Below are 18,426 nucleotides of genomic sequence, written 5' to 3'. Positions count from 1 at the left end.
AATCCCATTTTTTTAGTTAAGTAGCCTGTGTAGTATCTATTCTATGATTAAATCTCTTCCGAAGCATCAAAACTGCATTTTAATCAAGCCCGTAGGCCAAACTATAACGCTAGTCCTAACGGCATTCGCGGGCTAACAGCGTGAAATTGACTGATCCTAGTACAATGGCGGTGAATCAATCTCAGGCTCTCGGATACGGACAAGTGGAGGATTAGCTGGATACATTCACGATCGTGTACCACTACAATGTTTCCACGTTAAGTAGGTGCACTTATATTGGCTAAGTGGAAAGTGCGTGGGGGAAATATGTACTGTCCGCGCGCGAATTCCGTGCACGGCTGTGGAATGTTAGGAATGTTCATGAATGTTGCGCGTCATGACAGAGTGGTGTCATTTTGTACGTACGGGCTCGGCGTACACCCCTCCCCCCACTTCCTCGACCTCCGAATGCACAGAATTGGCGCGCGGACAGTACAAGCGACGACCACGTCGGAAAAATACATAGATGACCAATTGACAATTTTTTTAATGCCATTGTTTTGTATTGTGTAATTTGTATTTTAAATTATAATCACGAGCTCTTTCGAATCTAAAAGGACAAAGTGCATTGCATTTTTGCATAAATATGACAGGTCTGTGGATCATTTTCATACTATTTGACTGCTGTCAGATAAGTAATGTGTCTCATCACCAACAGAGCGACGCCACCGCCTTTTACATGGCAAATGGTCTGATTAAGTATTTCTATTTTTTTTTATAAAAGGCGCGAAATTCATCCTATGGGTCACTAAACGCACTAACCTTCACTTCCGTCACAATCTGCCTTTTTATTTGCGGAAATGATTGGGACAGGAATGCCAGGATATAAAAGTAAAATTTAGTGTTTTTACAAGCTTTTTATTAAATTACAATGTACCTATGTATGTATGTTTGTTAGGGTCAAATCTTGCAGTGAAATTTGACCCACTTCCCAACTTCCAATGTAGCTGAAAATATTCAGTAGGGTGACAATGCAATATTATGGTACCATCGAGCTGATCTGATGATGGAGACATGAGGTATCCATAGGAACTCTGTGATAAAACAACGCAACCTAATTGTAATTAGGGTTTTGGAATTGTCTCGATGAGTATTAGTTGCCTGTGGAAAGAAAAGTACAGTTAGCTATAAAAGCTTGTACCAAGGATGAAATTTTTGCCAAAAACATCTATTCTTATCCACCTACGATTGAAGTTTTTAAGCAGTCTATTCATGTACGTAATGCATTTATGGAATTTTGCACGAGTGACTTATTTAATTCTGTGATTCATAGGTAAACCAGACGAAAGAACTGCGTCAAAAGAAAAAGAGCAGGCGAAAGAGAGCGTTAATATAAAAAATAGAATATGACACATGAAGCCGAGGGATCAATGACAGATTGCTCAATTTCCATCATATTTGCATATTAAGTCAAGTACACTTATTTATCACTGAACCTTTCAAAGAGATAGGAAGAGATAGGTAAAATATAATGACTGGCAATATATATTTCTTTCTTATCATGTATTTGTTTCAGCGAACGTCCCATGTATTTTCTGTTCAAGGACATTTTATTGCCAGTATAAAGTATTAACACAATGAAATATAATCGATTACAATTTCTTTGTAATCAATTACGTGCATACTATTTTCCTAACTTAAATAATACTTAGCGTATTTTACATTAATAAATAGCGTATTTTAATTGAGTAAATCAATTAAATAGCGTAATATTTACAAAAAACTGTAAAGCTATTATTTTAATATTTTTATTTATTTTGACATGTTAGGTAGGTATTTTTAAACGCAGCCATACTTGTTTATGCAATTTAAAAAGTTTTGTACAAATGTTTCACAAAGAGTATAGGCGGTTCTGTATTGTGTATAAATTTGTAAATACTTAGGCAAAATTAACATTATAATAATGAATATAAGTGATATCAGCCTTCATAGTGTACTTCCGAAGCGTTTCACGGTGCCACGGTCCACGGTACAGATGAGCTGTACTTTTAATTTGTTAGTACCTATGTAAGTAGTAATGCTTTAATAATGTTTTGAAACCTAATATATTATATGTAATTTCCTTATAGGTGATGGAAAAGCAGTATATGTCACATGGTAGCCAAATTATTTCCACCTTGGACGTTAACACTTGAATCCCTCACTACGCTCAGGATTTAATATACGCCCATGCCGTAAATATATAATTTTGCTCCCTTGTTACACAATCTACTATTGTACCTTTTGACCATCGTCTGTCATAATAACATACCGTATGATGAGACGGCGTGGATGATGGCGTAGGAAGTAAGTATGGGCTGTATACATAGCGCCTTAAAAATATAATATTTTATCTAGTACAAAAAACACAGAATCAGACACTTCCGTAGTCCGGTTTTTGATAGGTAATCAATATCTGTAGGTAATTTGTATTTTCTTGAATATATAAAGTTCATAAATTGATGAAGTTGCGAACTTAGTAATTTCACTGAAACAGTTTACTTTTAGAAGTACCTATTGTTTTATTACAATGGTGCCTACCTACATTTTATTTGAAGGAAGTAAAGTTTAATTAATATATTAATTAAAAGCGAAGTACAGTTTTTGTTAGGTATATTTGTTTTTGCTTATTTTACGTAAATCTTTTAAGACAGAAAGCAATGTTAACTTAATCGTTCTGCCTTTCCACCGTCGATATGGAACTGACGAAACTATTTTATGAAAGTTAATATTTATTAGCACACATTAAGTTTTGGAAAAGTTCAATCTACACTACACCCCGGTTCGTGTTTTGACAATCATTAACTGGACTAGTTAAAAATACATTATCTGTTAAATGGAACTAGAAAAAAGCTAAAATAACGTCTTTAATATTAACTTTTCCGGTACGCTCCCTTTCACGTGATATTCAAGATTATTTTGAACAATTGAGTCAATACAATACTGATCTCTCTAAAATTTATTGCGTTTTAAGAGAAGATAAAAATATGAATACCTACCACAAAAACAAATAATATGAAAAGAATATCCAAAATACAGTGATTGAATAGATGCATTAAACTTTTATGTAACTATTATTAATCGCCTTATTGATGCAACTTTAGGGTTACCACACGTGCATTAACCCCAAAAGAATTGGGTAAGTACCTACATACATAGCCTACATGAAACGCCAAAATGTTTTTTTTTTAACTACGTAATCCTAAAGATAAAGAGATAGGGTAGCTAGCTATAGTTTATTGTTCAAGTAGGCATATTAAAATGCGCTTATGAACGTCAAATAAAGCTAATTCGTCACCCGTGACGCCGGCTCAACCTTTATTACGCGTAGGTACTATTATTTGACGCAAACAATATGAAGTAAATAGAGGTATGGTAAAATGCACTGTGAGTCCTGTAGTCCTGTAACATAATGTTATATAACTTTTATGAAGGTAATTTTAACAGCGCGAATATACAAATTTTTTTTACTCAAAACCAGATGAACACTTGTGCATTCAAAAATTAAGCGTTTGACCCATGGCGTACGTTTCAAATTTGATTACAAAGTTTTATAATGTAGTTCCGCTGAACTGTTATAAACTCGCATTATGTCCTGCTTCTATTCATTGTCACGATTTCAATACCCGGCTAATCTGAAATCATTCCTAACCAAGTGTAATAAATTTTTCAGATTAATCTTAATACTTAGTAGTCCTATGTAGACTTATTTTAACATCGCGATAAGAAGATATATTGAAACTATAAGAAAAGTGATCAAGTTCTAAAAGTCTACTATTATACTTGTGACGTTCATTCACCCAGGGGATTGGGTTTGCTGTTGACGTTAGAAATGTTATGTTCTTGAGCATCGGCCTTTTACCGACTTTCCTTTTTTTCCTTTTAGTAGGTACAGTCGCCATCAGATATATCGAAGCGGCCGAGGTGTTCACAATATCTGAACACGCACTCTGACGCCCTGACAATAAAGGCGTGTTCAGATATTTGTGAGCGCCTTAGCCGCTTCGATATATCTGATGGCGACTGTACAGCTGTTGTATTGTCATAACCTAAATAGTAGATTTTTTCATAGCTCAGTAGAAATGTTTCTTTGACTTGATTAATGACTGACTTGAAGTTAGTTTTTCACTTTTCTCATTATATATAGGAACTTGAACGATTGGCACCGTAAAAAAAATATTGTTGTATTATAAAAGTAATATGCACTAACAAAGCATTTGTGTGTAAAATCCAGGATCGTTTGATATATAAACAAAAACTAGTTGACATGCGATTAATAAAGCTGTAATAAGTAGTTCATACTTGTGATAGTTCATCCACCCAGGAGGATAGGGTGTGCAGTACACGATCGACATGTTGTTGTGGATCGGCACCGTGACCGTGTTGGAGAACACTGCGGCGGGCGTGGCGAAGATGAGCGCTGCTGCCCATATGAAGGTTGCGCAGACGAGTGGCAGCTTCCGGAGCTGCAACAATAAGATAGAGCGGAATTCAGATTTTGAAAATTTTACCATAGCTGGTGCTGGCCGGGGTGCAGGTAGGCCGAAAAGGAGATGGCGGGACGACTTGGATGCATTTTATCCGGATTGGCGGGAAACTACAAACAACAGGGTCGAGTGGAGGAAGCGAGGGGAGGCCTTTGCCCAGCAGTGGGACACTAAATTAGGCTAAAAAAAAATTTTTGTTTATTGCGAGTAGTGTCAAATTTATCACGTGATTTTAAATTAAGTTCAATATTAAAAGTTGTTTTTTTCGGGTGTCTATTTGTTTATCTAGAAAATATCTATATTTTACTTTATATTACAGGCTGTTTGTATATTTTATATCGGTTAAAAAGTCAAAACTCATAAATAATGTGTATTTGAACCTAACCTAAGCCGTAAAGGTCATAATCATATAAAAAGCAGCAAAAAAAATCTGTCAGTTTGTTGCTTATGAAATACGGATGACTTTAAATGGAATTTTACATAGAATGTGACTTGTTTTATTGCTTTGGAGTCTACAAAATAAATGTTGAGGTGCCTTAAGTAGGTCATGAAGGTAAACTAATTTGGTAAGCAGATGCCAATTTTCGCTGTCAGTGTCAGCACCTATTGTTATGAAGTTGATACATAAATATACGAAAAACAGTAGATAGTTACTTAATAAAATCCTTCAGCTAGCAACTAATGTGTTGTTTGCTAACTATAGAAAGGAAACCTTTTATTTGATGGAGTGGTAATGTATATTTATATGTCTATGTGCCGCTGTATACAAATTCCAAGATAAAAGTAAATGTAAAAAGGATGTGTTATGTATATTCCTAAAGTGCCACAATTAATAATATTCCGTAAAAAGCAATCAATAATACCAATAGTTAGCCTGTAGCAGAAAATATCGTTAGGATTACAATCAGATTAAGTAAGTACTCCGTTCCAATCGCCTGGCTTTTGATGGCCTAGTCTCTTGGGTTAGATATAAACCCATGCAATATCGCTATTTTCCGTATGAATAGTTTTCACGACGGTGTCACTTGAGATGAGTATCAGACCGGGCAACCTTTGAGCGCGTCATTAAGTGCTCTGGACCATTATGGGTACACTTAATGAAGGTTATATTATGCCGCCATTTTTATAATCTTGGGATAAGTATTTTAGCGTTTTTATGTTGACTTCGCACCGAGCCAGGACCGTGCACGTCAAAATATACGTTTTTTTTTGTTTCCTATGCTTTTTTGACCGATGCATTCATTTTCCTGTCATCGCTTGGGAATGGTCGGATGGTACAGTCGCCATCAGATACATAGGAGTGGCCAATCATGGTCGGCGGTAAGGTAACTGCTTTAAAACAGGAATCTTTGTAGAGTAGTTTAAGCGCTTGAAGGTACTGGTCAACAACAGTCTCACCATTCTGTCGACGTTGGGAGGCCAGATTATGGCGTGCGAAAAATCACGCTCTTCGGTTTGACGAATAAACACTCAAGCGTAGACATAGCACAGTTAGTCATTTGTTTGAGCGATATACTCGTAAATATTTGGCGCTATGCGATTAATAAACAGTTTATATTTTACCGCATCCGTTTCAGCTGTGCATTCTTGAATAAAATTTTCAAGTCTTTTTTCAATGGAGCCATTTTGAAGCATTTTGCCTATACATCGGTTCCGCTTCAAATCTTTCGGGTCTAAGATACTTCTCTAGTTTTACTGATCTTTTATTACACGAGCATTAAAGAAAATTTTGCATAATAAATTGACATGGTATGAGAATAAAGAAAAACCTGAATCTTAGGCTTTATTGTGCTAAAAGAAAACGATAGGAAATAATTAAATGACAAAGTTACATTCATGACACATTGGAAGTACTAAATTCAGAATGAAGGTGTAATTGTGTAAATTATGTGCTTTTCTGACAATACCGTAAAACGGGGTGACCAGAAATAGCGGGGTGAAAAGAGAAAACGTCGGTATTTTCCTTTACATTGTAATATTTTAAAAACTACACTACCATGGCCAATTCTTTTGGGATACAATTATAGTAGAATATTCAATCTTTAATCTGGTAACACGGATCAATCATCAAGTTGGTCACAAGTAATAAAATTGTTTTCGCTTTCGATTCAGGTCAGTTGGCAGACCCTCCAACACGCCAGGTATGTATAGTGGAAGTTCACATATGTGACAGTTATGCATTGAACCTTATATATATATGAAGCTATAAGACCTACCGTTTAACAGATAGCCTTAACGTCATAGATAAGTTATTAGGGCCCACTTGCACCATCCCATTAACCCGGCGGTAAGCGGTTAAACCGTTAACCCAGTGTCAAATTGTACTGGTAACCATGGTAACTCTAGGTTTAACCGGTTAAATCCAGGTTAGTGGGATCGTGCAAGTGGCGCTAAGTCAATTCATATCTGTCAGATATGTGATAATAGGTGGCGCCGAATATACCTAATACTTTAGTACTTATATATTTACTCAGAATCGAATAACACAAATATTATTTCTTTAAATTCAATCATTATTACTAGTATTATCATTATATAACAATATTTAACACGTTTACCCCTTCTAAAAATAGCCGTTTCCTCGTTTGCAATGGTAATGAAACTATGCGATGACGTTTTTCTGCCTGTTATGAGCGCGACTATCCATTTTACTAAATTTATGCTTAATTTAGGTACAGTCCGTCTACACCGATTTGAACAGAGCAAAGTTATTATAAACGTCATACTTTCATATAAATTTGACATTAAAGGCCTGCGCACACTGGCGGAGCGCAGCGAAGATCACTTTAAAATCAATGTACCTATATTTCCTCCTATTTCAATTACATTCAGGTATAAATTTGAATGCTCTGAGAGCGACCTCGGAGCACCACGGAGGATTGTTACTCCGCGGCATTGAGGAGCATGTTAGAGGACACCGCGGCGGTATGCATCGCCCGGTATGCGTCGAGGCCTCCTGAGTGCGCCGGGGTAGCGCCGGGACGGCTGGGGAGAACTCGTGCACACTAGTCACTAATCCCTTTTAATAGAGTACACGCGGCGGTAGGCGGCGGCATGCCGCGGCATCCCCCGCCCTGCGCCAAAGTACTCCCTGTTGCGCCGGCCGCTGGCGCCGGGCTGGCCCTAAAGATTTTACCTTGTCGGGGTGATCTGCGCTGCGCTCCACCGGTTAGCGCAGGCCTATGCTGACACTACCACACTTCATCAATACAAATGTCATGCAGAGTAACTTTAGCCTAATCCGACGCCACGAACGCCTTGCACTTTATGTACATGACACTAGAGTAAGACCTACGTCCCATAACTAGATGTTTGTATAAAGCTTCTATGCTGTAATATAATAGCTTTATTCCTGAAACCCAAACATCAAAATAATATTTATCTTCAAATAGTTTATGTTACAGAAGCTCACCTAAAGATTAAGTATTAGGTAGCCATTTTACCGTAGTTGTTAACGTCTGCGTAAGCTCGAGGGTAAGGGTAGGTATAATTATATACTGTATAGATATTCTAAAGTAAGTATTAGATTCCAAAGCCTTCCAAATGGCATAAGCTTATTTTCTGCTGCAAATCGGCCACGCGTCCAACGTGTAGATCTTAATACAGGAATCCTGTATAACAGCAGACTAATTGCATAAAGTCATACCCGACACATTTATTAAATAGGATTTCTAGAACTGTGCCGTATGCATAATTAGGTATTACACCGCAGTTTGACTTCTGATCCTTGCAGTGGTGTCCCTAGGTTTCTATCTATGTTTTCAGCACGAGCTCCATTAATTTTCCCCTTACAATTCTCATACATTCACCGTGGAAAAAAATCACACTAATGTCAGGAATTAGACTTGGAGAGCGTTGCCAGAGTGAACACTGACACTCCGATTAGATTTCTCGGAAATTATAACTATATCATTATTTAATGAAGCTGCAAATTTGGTATTATTCAACGCACCTGAAGTTTTCTAAAGGGGTTTACGATAGCGCAGTACCGCTCCGCCGAGAGCGCTGTCAGAGTGAACACCGACACTCCAATGCTGACATCCTTGGCTGCCTCAGATATGCGGCAGATGAGCGCGCCCCACGGCCACGACTCCAGCGTGTAGATGATGGACACGAACGGCACGCAGATGAGGATCACTAGCAGGTCTGCTAGCGCCAGGGAGAATATGTATCTGTGGACAAAAAAGCACTTTCAATTATTTATTTTTCCTGACATTAATTGAATGTGACTTAACCAATTAAAACGAATTAGCAAATCTAAGTGGAAAAGGCATTGATCTTCAAACCATTGAATGTCATGAATGTTGTTTGTAGGACGAGAGAGAATCCTAACGTAAATGTAAGCTAGAAAATATTGATACAATTGCTGTTCACTAAGAACGTAATGTAACGTCGCGTTTGAAACGTTACGAGAAACATACCTAGTCTAGCCATAAATTCCGTTATAACGTTAATTACACATAACAACTATAAATTAAGTTATTGAAACAAATCCAATATTATCAAATAGACAAACTAATGACGAATTTAAAAAACATATTGACTACTTGATTTTGTCATATCTTGTGCTTATGTGCTTTTTAATGAAGCAGCGAATTGCCTCAAAAATATGCACGTCTTTTTCACCACCTCCGTCGGGAATTTCGACCCCATAACTTTAAAAAAAAATCTTTAACAAACCATTTTGCAGGCCTTGTTTTCTAAGATACATAATTTTTTTTTATCAGTGGATCAAACATTGACTTACCGAGTCAGTAAGTTGCCTCAAACCTTGATAAATTAATCCATATTTTTAAATTGCTGTTCTGTTTTAATTTATTTATTTTTAATTGTTTTTTTTTTACATTGTAATGTGTCTGTTGTCTTTAAATAAACGGATTTATTTATTATTATTTATTATTTATATTCAGGTTTTGGAAGTAGGAGTTACGTCTTTTAGGTATAAGCTTTAACAAAATGTCAATCTTTTCTCATGGAGTACGGTGTTGCAAATACTCAGGTTAAACTTAAGCGTCTATTACCGTGTTTTGTTACACTCGTGCACGTGTATTCCATAAAATACACGAGATGATAGTCTCGCAGAACTTTGTTTACTACATCTGCCGCTTCCTTAGATCTGTATTCAGACAAGGAATGCATTGAAAATTGTAAAAAAAATTCTCACCAGATTATTTTTTTCAGAACAAGAATGTCATATTTCTGCAAAAAATGGTGCGTAAATTAGGCCCCTTTTCGTTTGCTCCTTAAGAGGCATTTATTAAGGTGAGGGCTGACAGCATGGAATAATTATTAGGCATTTTTTATTCGTTATTGGTCCCTATATCAGGTATATAAAACTTTATTAAATAACTTTAATATTATAGTCTCTAGAGACAATTAACTTTGTCATAGCCATAAGGCTAGACTATGTAGGTACAATTATTTAAGTCGTGTTTATTGTAAAATAAATAGTGATGGTTTACTTCGTAAGTTTTGGTTCAGTAAAATACTCATTAGACTATCGATTTTAAATATCAATAAATAACTCCTACATCCTGCTACAAATAAAATGTTACAGCTAAACCGAAGCATGATACAGCTTTAAATTACCAATATTGATGGCTGATTGGCGCAGTCTAATTCATCTGTTCATGGAGAGATTCAATCAAGCCTTCTTGATAAATTTATAAGTTGGCTTTAATATATTTATAACGGTTTATTATTTCGCTTTATTATTTCGCTCTACATGTTTCAATTTGTCGCTATTGTCTCTGTAGATCTAATAGTTTCCGAGATAAAGCCCTTCGAAAACAAGTCTGCACTAAATCAGCGGGTTTGACGCAAACGAACTTCATTACAAAGCGACAAAGTTAAAAATTAAAATTACTCTGAGACTTACAAAGGAGGAGATACTTAGCTTTAGCGCTTACCAACATGCAAAAAGTATGGTAGTGTTAGGTATATGTGTAAGCTGTTTTGTAAAAAAAGCGCTGTGCAAGCTTAATCTTTAATAACCGCCATCGCCACTCAAGAACCTTTCTGCTCCATCGGCCATCGGTTCTGCGAGCAATGTGGCCCGCCCACTGCCACTTAAGTCTGGCAAAACTCTGAGCTATGTCGCCAACTTTGGTTCTCCTGCGGATCTCCTCATTTCTGATTCGATCACGCAGGAAAACCGAGCATAGCTCGCTCCATTGCTCTTTGAGTGACCTAGCCTTCTTATGAGGCCCATTGTGAGCGAACACGTCTCTGTTCCGTAAGTCATCACTGGCAACACACACTGGTTGAAAACCTTCGTCTTAAGACACTGCGGTATTTTGGACGAGAAGATACGTACGTGTCTGTATGAGAATGCCACTATGTCAGCCGTCTCCAGGACCGGGACACGAAGCCTAATATCCGACTAGGGCGGGGTGTGCGACAGGCAAATGTTATATCCCCCAAATTGTTCACTGCCGCTTTGGAAGACGTCTTCAAGCTTCTGGACTGGGATGGGCTCGGCGTCAACATAAATGGCGAGTACGTCACCAACCTCCGATTTGCCGACGATATTGTAGTCATGGCTGAGACTCTGGAAGACCTTGGTAAAATGCTCAACGACCTCGGTAGAATCTCACAACAAGTGGGCCTTCAAATGAACATGGAGAAGACGAAAGTTATGTCGAACACTCACACTCCCTTGAAAGTTGGAGATTCTACTCTTGAAGTTGTGAATGATTATAATTATATACCTAGGTCAAGTAATCCAGCTAGGTAATTCCAACTTTCAGAAAGAGGTCGCTCATCGAATCCAACTCGGATGGGCAGCGTTTGGGAATAACCTTATAAATTTATTATATGTAAATTTCTATTTACTTAATGTCTAATAAATAATTAAATTTTAAATCTTTTGTAAAAATTGTAAATGGTACTTTTCTAATTTGTGATCAACTTTTACACAATTATTGTGTTACTTTCGCTTTACTGTCAGGCGCCAATAGGTACATTATTTATATCAGAATTAATAATAGGTACATTTCAGGCAAGCTTGAATCCGCCCCAATTTCAATGATTCTTGCAAAGGGAAACTCCGCAACATCCTAGGAGTAAATAAGTCGATATCAAGTTCGGCTGGATTCCAAGTTTCTGGAAACAATATCCTGACATTCCTTTAGTTTATTGCTTCGAAGAGAATTCGTATGTATTTATTCTAAATAAAAGTATATTTATTTAACGTTGGAAGGATTTAATATTATCCAGAAGCTGTGTTTTACCTATTTTTATTAAACGTGTTATTATATGGCTAGTTTATGGTCACTTTTGTATAGGTAAGTAAAAAGTCGCAGAATCGCTCAATAAGAGCAACCGCGCCCTAACGGGTACCTCTTGATTAAATCACATTATTTTTAATGCCACAGTAAACTTTCCCTATAATTATAAGACAATTACATTTAAACTAAAACACACTCGCTTTCGCTTTAACCGCATTGTATGTTTTAATTTTATGAGCTAAAAGACAAACTGAGTTTTGCACGTAAAAGGGTATTTTGTTTTATTTAACCTTTTTACTCCCTTGCGGTTTGTCATAAACTCGTTCAGTAAACTGTAGGTATGCTTTTAATAGTTGTCTGTATTTTTATTATCCATCTTAAGTGGATGCTTTGAAGCATATTACACTTTATGGATATTACAAATACGAGTAGCAAGCATATTATAGAATGTGCATTTAAGGATTAATATTACATTTAAACTTGCATTCAGCACAACTAAAATACAATACATATTCATTAAATTGTGCTTGATAATACTAAATAATAAATATTTTCCTATCAAAATGTGTTACGAATTCTACTGTTACGAGTAGGTACCTCTGCTTGCCACCTAACCATATACGCATTCATTTGAATGGGTCTATAAGCAAACTATATCGCTTTATTTGGCACTATCGGGATTTTATGCTTCTTTGAAGTTATTGCAATAGTGGGACCACAAATACTACATTCCATTATAGAAAGTTTTATTTTTTGTATTTATATTTATTTAAGTTTGTAGGCACCAAATTCCATATAGTCTCATTGTTTTCTAAATAGTCCCACTGAAATATAATAAAAAGTAAACTTACGTATTCGGCGCATTCCTCATACCCCTATGCCTGACGTAAACAATGACGAGTGTTCCATTTCCCAGCACCCCAACCACGAAGATGATGGCGAATATCACGGGCACCAGGTAAGTCTCCAAACGGTCTCCGTACGGCGTGTATTCGTTGTCTGTTGAGTTATCTTCTAAGGTCGGCAGTGTGCCGTTTGGGGCTAAGGAAGTCATCATCTGTAACAATGAGAATAAAATGTTAATGATCGATCAGTTATACAAGAAATTAACTCGTCAATCGCATTTCTACAAATTTTCTAACCTCTACTCCAGAGCATAGTCTAATACCGTTATGGAAACAATGTATGCAATTGTTGTACCCTTATGTTAAATTTCGTTCAAATTATTTCTTTTTTTGTGTGACAAATATATCATTGATTTCTCACCATAAACCTTAAATATGTATAATGAGCATGGATTAAAATTACGTGTGGATGGTAATTTAGTTATAATGTACTTTGATTTAGTTAAAATAAACATAGACTTGGTACAATTCAAACTGAAATTTTAGTTATTGCTATGGTCTGTTTATTTATTATATATATATATATCAAATATCATAAATTTAATTTCAATTCTACGGCCTATTTAGTGCCTATTTTATATTCTGATTTCTTTCTTTCTACGTAGTTTCGTATTTTATTTTAAATATCAAATATTATTAAAACTACCTTAAATTTAAACTACTCGGCTATACTACTGACGCAATAGACGTTTCAACGCAGTAAACATTACACGTAGGCTAGCTTTGGAGTAAACTAACGACAGTAGACCCTAGAGATGCTATAACCCGTCACGTTGGCTAAAAATAGACACCAGGTAGGCTGAAATAACATTTTTCATCACCACTACACCTTCTGGGAGTTCCGCCCGAATTTATGGTTATAGTGCAGTATGGTTAGTTGATGTTGAACCCTTTTTCCTGAAAAAATAATTAAAACAAAATCGTGAGTTCGCTTGCGCTTATAACAAACATAATAATTTGAAAAGAAAAATTCCAGGCTGATAAAATATATTTTTTTTAAATAATTATTTTTATCAGTCTGGAAAAGGATTAAGTTAATTTGTTTGATAGAAAATATGTCGCTATTATTAACGACGCGCTAATACCTGCACTAAATGCGGTGCTAAACGACCTAAGCGCCGATTACCATAAGGTACCCTTACCGAGGAACGTCACAAGTATAGATTACGTGACAGTTCGGCTCGGGTGGATCGAACAATGCGCTAATTGTAGGTATCTGCTGCCCTCTAATTCTGCAATTCTTGTTCAAAAGCTACAATGTATTTTTTTTATGTGATAGTCAGCAAACGAGCAGACGAGCCACCTGATGGGAAGCGGTCATCGTCGCCCATGGACATAAACAACATCACAGGAGCCACTTAAGCATTGCCGACCCTTGAGAACCCTAAATACGCGCTTCTTGAAGAATTCCATGTCGTAGCGCAAAGGAAATACCTCAGGAGGCAACTCATTCCACATTCTGCACGTGGGAAGAAACGAGCGTGATGCCCGCTTATTCCTGGTGTGCCATGTATCTAAGAAGTGAGGATGAGCTTTGCTCCTTTGGCGGGAGGTGCGGTGATAGAAACGAGACCAACGTCTCTCCGAAGACTAAGGGTCGGTTGCACCAAACTGTTTGTCATCGTTAAAGAGTTCGCTAAATTTTATTGTATGGAAAGTTTCATAGTAAACTGCCGCGGCGCGCCCGGTGACGTTGATCAGTCTGTCAATTGCGGATGGTGCAACTGGCACTAAGAGGTGCTAAGCGGTCAGTAAGTTCAGGATCGCATTATCCGACTGTAATTGGTTTATATTTTACCTATATTAACCTATTATAGAATACTTTTGACCCTGCTACTATTGATGCTTAAAACCTGCAGCAGCGTAGCGTTTGTTTTCATTCCATGCCTAATAATTAATCTGATAATCAGGGAGCATACAATTCATGCCGGATTCGTAATAATGACTTATTTTTAAATACGTAATGACAAATAAAGTCTATCAACGTTCCATTGATACACCAGCCTTCATAGTAACGAACGTTGTAGTTTTTACATTAGTTATTGAAATAAAAAATAAGTACTTAATAAGTTAGAAACAAAATGCTTTATTGTGTAATAAATTAATGCTTAAATTAATGTTTCCTATTCTATTAAATTTAACTGAAATCTGTTGTTTCCGCACGCCTCCAATTATAAAAAGGATGACAATGTCAATAATGTTTTTAATGTCCTTCTTATGCAGGGATCGAATACCGGTATATTTTTCATACAAATTAACCGGTATTCAATTTCGGTATCTCGGTTATTTATGTATATTTTTCCATTTCATTTAGGTGATCTCACAACTCATTGTCCTTACCTAAATACCACTCTACAATATCAAAGTAATATTTCGAATGCTACGTGATATTTTGAGTTTAAGTTATCCCTGGTGTCAAGTGTCAATATATGTCTACTTTACTTAAACAGAAGAGGTTGATTAGATAGTAGCAATTAATGATTAATCCTATTTTTCATTTTAGTTATTACGGTAACGATAAATAAACGTAGTTTGACGTCATTTGTCTGTCATCGGCATGAATTGTAAGCTCCCTGGTAATAATACTAAAGATAGATATAACTTCGTAATAGATGGATACAGTCTAAGGAAAAAACGTGCCTCGAAAATCAAGAAAATTTGATTCTCGTTCAGAGGGCGCTACTAGTTTTGGCCTACAGTCGTATAGATGGCGTTGACGGTTTCGTTTGTTATTTAACAATTTTAACGCATATCAGTGAAAGAACATGGGTCAAAATCATCAAAATAATTAATGCAAATAAAAAAAATCATTTATCTATATTTAAATACATTTTATCGTATTTTTACAAATCTTCAATTTTAGTTTTAAAGTGTGTCGACAGATGGCAGTGAATTTACTGGGGTTACAAAATTTACTATGACAGTACCGCTCTAGTATAAGTTACTCTATGATAATACATAAAACCCATTATAACACATTTTTTATTATTTGTTTTATACTGTGTTAGTATTCTTAGAACTGCACTAGTTCATGGCCCCGACGGAAGATCAGCGCTAGCCCAGCCAGGCTAGCACCATGCTGAGTCGGGACCATTTCGTGGCTTATATTATTTATGTTGTGTTTCCTATGTCCGTGTTTTCCTCTTTTTTGCCACGAATAAACGCTATCTATCTATCTATCTATAACATATACCTATATATAATACATTACCGAAATGATTCCAAAGCTCTGTATTATTTACTTAGTGACAGCGTCACTCATTTTCCACACGAGTGGATGCGTCGCTAGCAGCCGTCGCCCGCCCGCCACATACAATACGGCTATGGCGACTTTTATAGACGAAGAGCTAGACCCGGAAAATGCTACATGATAATGAGAGCAACGAAACTTGACAATTAGCTTGCTATACTATCTTTATTACTGGATCCAGGCGTCTGGCACCTGTTCATCGGTGGAAGTCGGATAATGCATGCCATTTGAAGGATGCAAGTTTTAGACTTCTGGTCTTGAGGGGAATTATGAGGTGATACTAAACGTTATTAATAATTATGGCATGCGGTTTTTGTTTCTGCTTAATGTTACTTGTTTATTCTAATGATATATTATAATAAAGGACCCGATGATGATATATGACAACTTCGGCACTTTTCTTATACTTTGGTATTCCTTTTTTTTTCATGCAGGTATTACTTTCCGGTGGTGGAGGGTGGAGGATGCAAAGATTAAAGCACGAGAAAAGTCGCGGAGATAGGTGAATGGGATTAGAAATATAATCTTTCACATATTGTTTTAGTCTAGTATGAACAAACCAATAAAAACTTATTCAAGTGTAAAATACCTAGGTACCTATATTGGAAACGTTTGGGACGTAACGCTTTTAGTGCCAGGAGCCAGGGCCGCAATTGTTTCTGAAGATGACAATGAGTCAAAAATGCCCATGTGGTGACCCCTGAATATTTACGTATCCCCTTCGCATCGAGAGCGCCGAATATTTATTTACTCCGTTTGTATGAACTATGTAACATTATCAAGTCCTTCTTCCATCTCAGCATTTATACACTGAGTTATTATTCCAAACAATGAAATTGTCGCAATCACAACCTGTACCACGCGATCATTAGAAATTGTATGAAAAACTGGAATAAGGAGTTCGATACTCGTACGAGACTGGATTTTTATTTATTTTTCCTTTATTTCAAGCATTTGGGATTTCGTATTTAGATGTAAATATTATTACAAAATTAAAATAATATTACTTCTGGATACAATACAGTATAATTTATTTACATAATTCACCATTAACTAAGTTCATTAAGTTATCTTACATTATTTTACTTTAATTTACAAAGATTAAGCATAGCATACTCTAAATATCGACTTTGATTATATGTACAGTCAGCTGCAGAGAAAAGGTACCCCACGTCCATACTAATTTACAGAACTTTGTATGCAGGGGGGGTGCCTTTTCTCTGCAGCTGACTGTACAAGGTTTAAGACAAGTATTTCAGCCCTAAATAAATGTGCTTAATGCTCAAATGAGTTATCCCCAAGTTTTCAATCCAACAACTTCTACAATTGACTAAAATATGAAAAACGTTTAAACCCGATTCCGATTCAATGATTTTTTACTGGTTTTGAACTGGTTTGGTTACGACCTTGACGATTGTCTTGGTAATTGGCGCACATCTCACGCACCTACGACTTTCACTTTATTCCGCATGCACTAATCAGCGTGAGCGACAGGTCGTATCAAAATAAGATCGAAACCGTAACAAGTTGTTCAAGCAGAATCCGGCTCTAGTTCAAGCAAAATCGTATAATTTACAAACAGGACATAATATATGTAAGTATACCAAACATTGAGAAGAATAATATACCTACCATGCTACGTGTGTGCCATATTTTATTCAAATTTGTTCGATGGTTATTTCGTGACTGAGCTACAAACATCCAATCGTCCTTACTTACAAACTTCACATTTATACCTTTAAAATCTATTAATAGGAGAAGATGCAACTTTCATATTACTTTATAAAAAGAATTCGTTATTGCATTTGACCTCATTCGCGTTTATGTACATTTTGTTAATTTCATTTGCATATTTTGGATTATCATATTCATTATAATCTATACACTTATTTTTAATCGTACTTTGTTCGGATGAAATATCTTTTATCTCGGCATAATTACGCTTTTCTTCTTTAGGCTTAAAATGTCCAGATGACAATTTATTTTCAAAACATGGTGTTACATAGCCTGTAAGATTTTCTACTTTTATACTTTTCTTCTCTGGAAACGTATCGTATATGTTATTTGGTTCTTTAGGACCGTCGTATATTTCCAAACTGGGTTCTGGTTTGCCATCTCCTGAATTACTTCTACTTTCTAAACCTTCATCCGTTTTACTAATACTTGATGTTCTAGCTCCCGGGTCTGTAGAGCAATTCTTATCTAATTGAATTTTTCTATCACTGTAGCGTGTTGCAGAAGTGTCATACAAATCTAAAGCTGGAGTTGATGCAAATTTCAAAACTATTTCTTCCTTAGGTGTGCTTTCATTTACTAACTGATCTATGTTTTGAAGACTGCTTATCGAATCGTTTTTAGCAGCACGTTTTAACACTTCTTTGCAAATTATCGTCATTTGTTCCGGTAATATATATGGTAAATCTTTACCAACACCTTTAATAATTCTTGGAAAAATATTACCCGAAGCATCTGATTTCTTAGGACTTTGTAGAGTATTGAAGTCATTTGTTATTATAACTTCACTCTCTTGTCTTTTT

General features: G+C 36.2%; 1 protein-coding gene and 1 long non-coding RNA gene across 3 annotated transcripts in view; both read right to left on the bottom strand.

Moving 5' to 3' along the window:
- Positions 1-18,426, bottom strand: part of LOC134746858 (uncharacterized) — a 353,422-nt gene that overhangs the window by 142,544 nt on the left and 192,452 nt on the right. The gene's annotated exons all lie outside the window — the stretch shown is intronic.
- Positions 1-18,426, bottom strand: part of LOC134746815 (neuropeptide CCHamide-2 receptor-like) — an 89,198-nt gene that overhangs the window by 13,302 nt on the left and 57,470 nt on the right. Inside the window, exons 3-5 of one of the 2 annotated variants that reach the window (XM_063681374.1) lie at positions 12,586-12,791; positions 8,458-8,677; positions 4,321-4,484 (exon numbers count right to left, since the gene is read on the bottom strand). In XM_063681374.1, the coding sequence (XP_063537444.1) occupies positions 4,321-4,484; positions 8,458-8,677; positions 12,586-12,791 (590 nt within the window). Of the gene's footprint in view, positions 1-4,320; positions 4,485-8,457; positions 8,678-12,585; positions 12,794-18,426 lie in introns of those variants that run through there. The other variant, XM_063681375.1, reaches the window with a different exon arrangement.

Source organism: Cydia strobilella, chromosome 13 (genome assembly GCF_947568885.1).
Source record: "Cydia strobilella chromosome 13, ilCydStro3.1, whole genome shotgun sequence".
NCBI lineage: Eukaryota > Metazoa > Arthropoda > Insecta > Lepidoptera > Tortricidae > Cydia > Cydia strobilella.
Note: the sequence above shows the minus strand (reverse complement) of the source record. Positions and strands in the feature narration are given on the sequence as shown.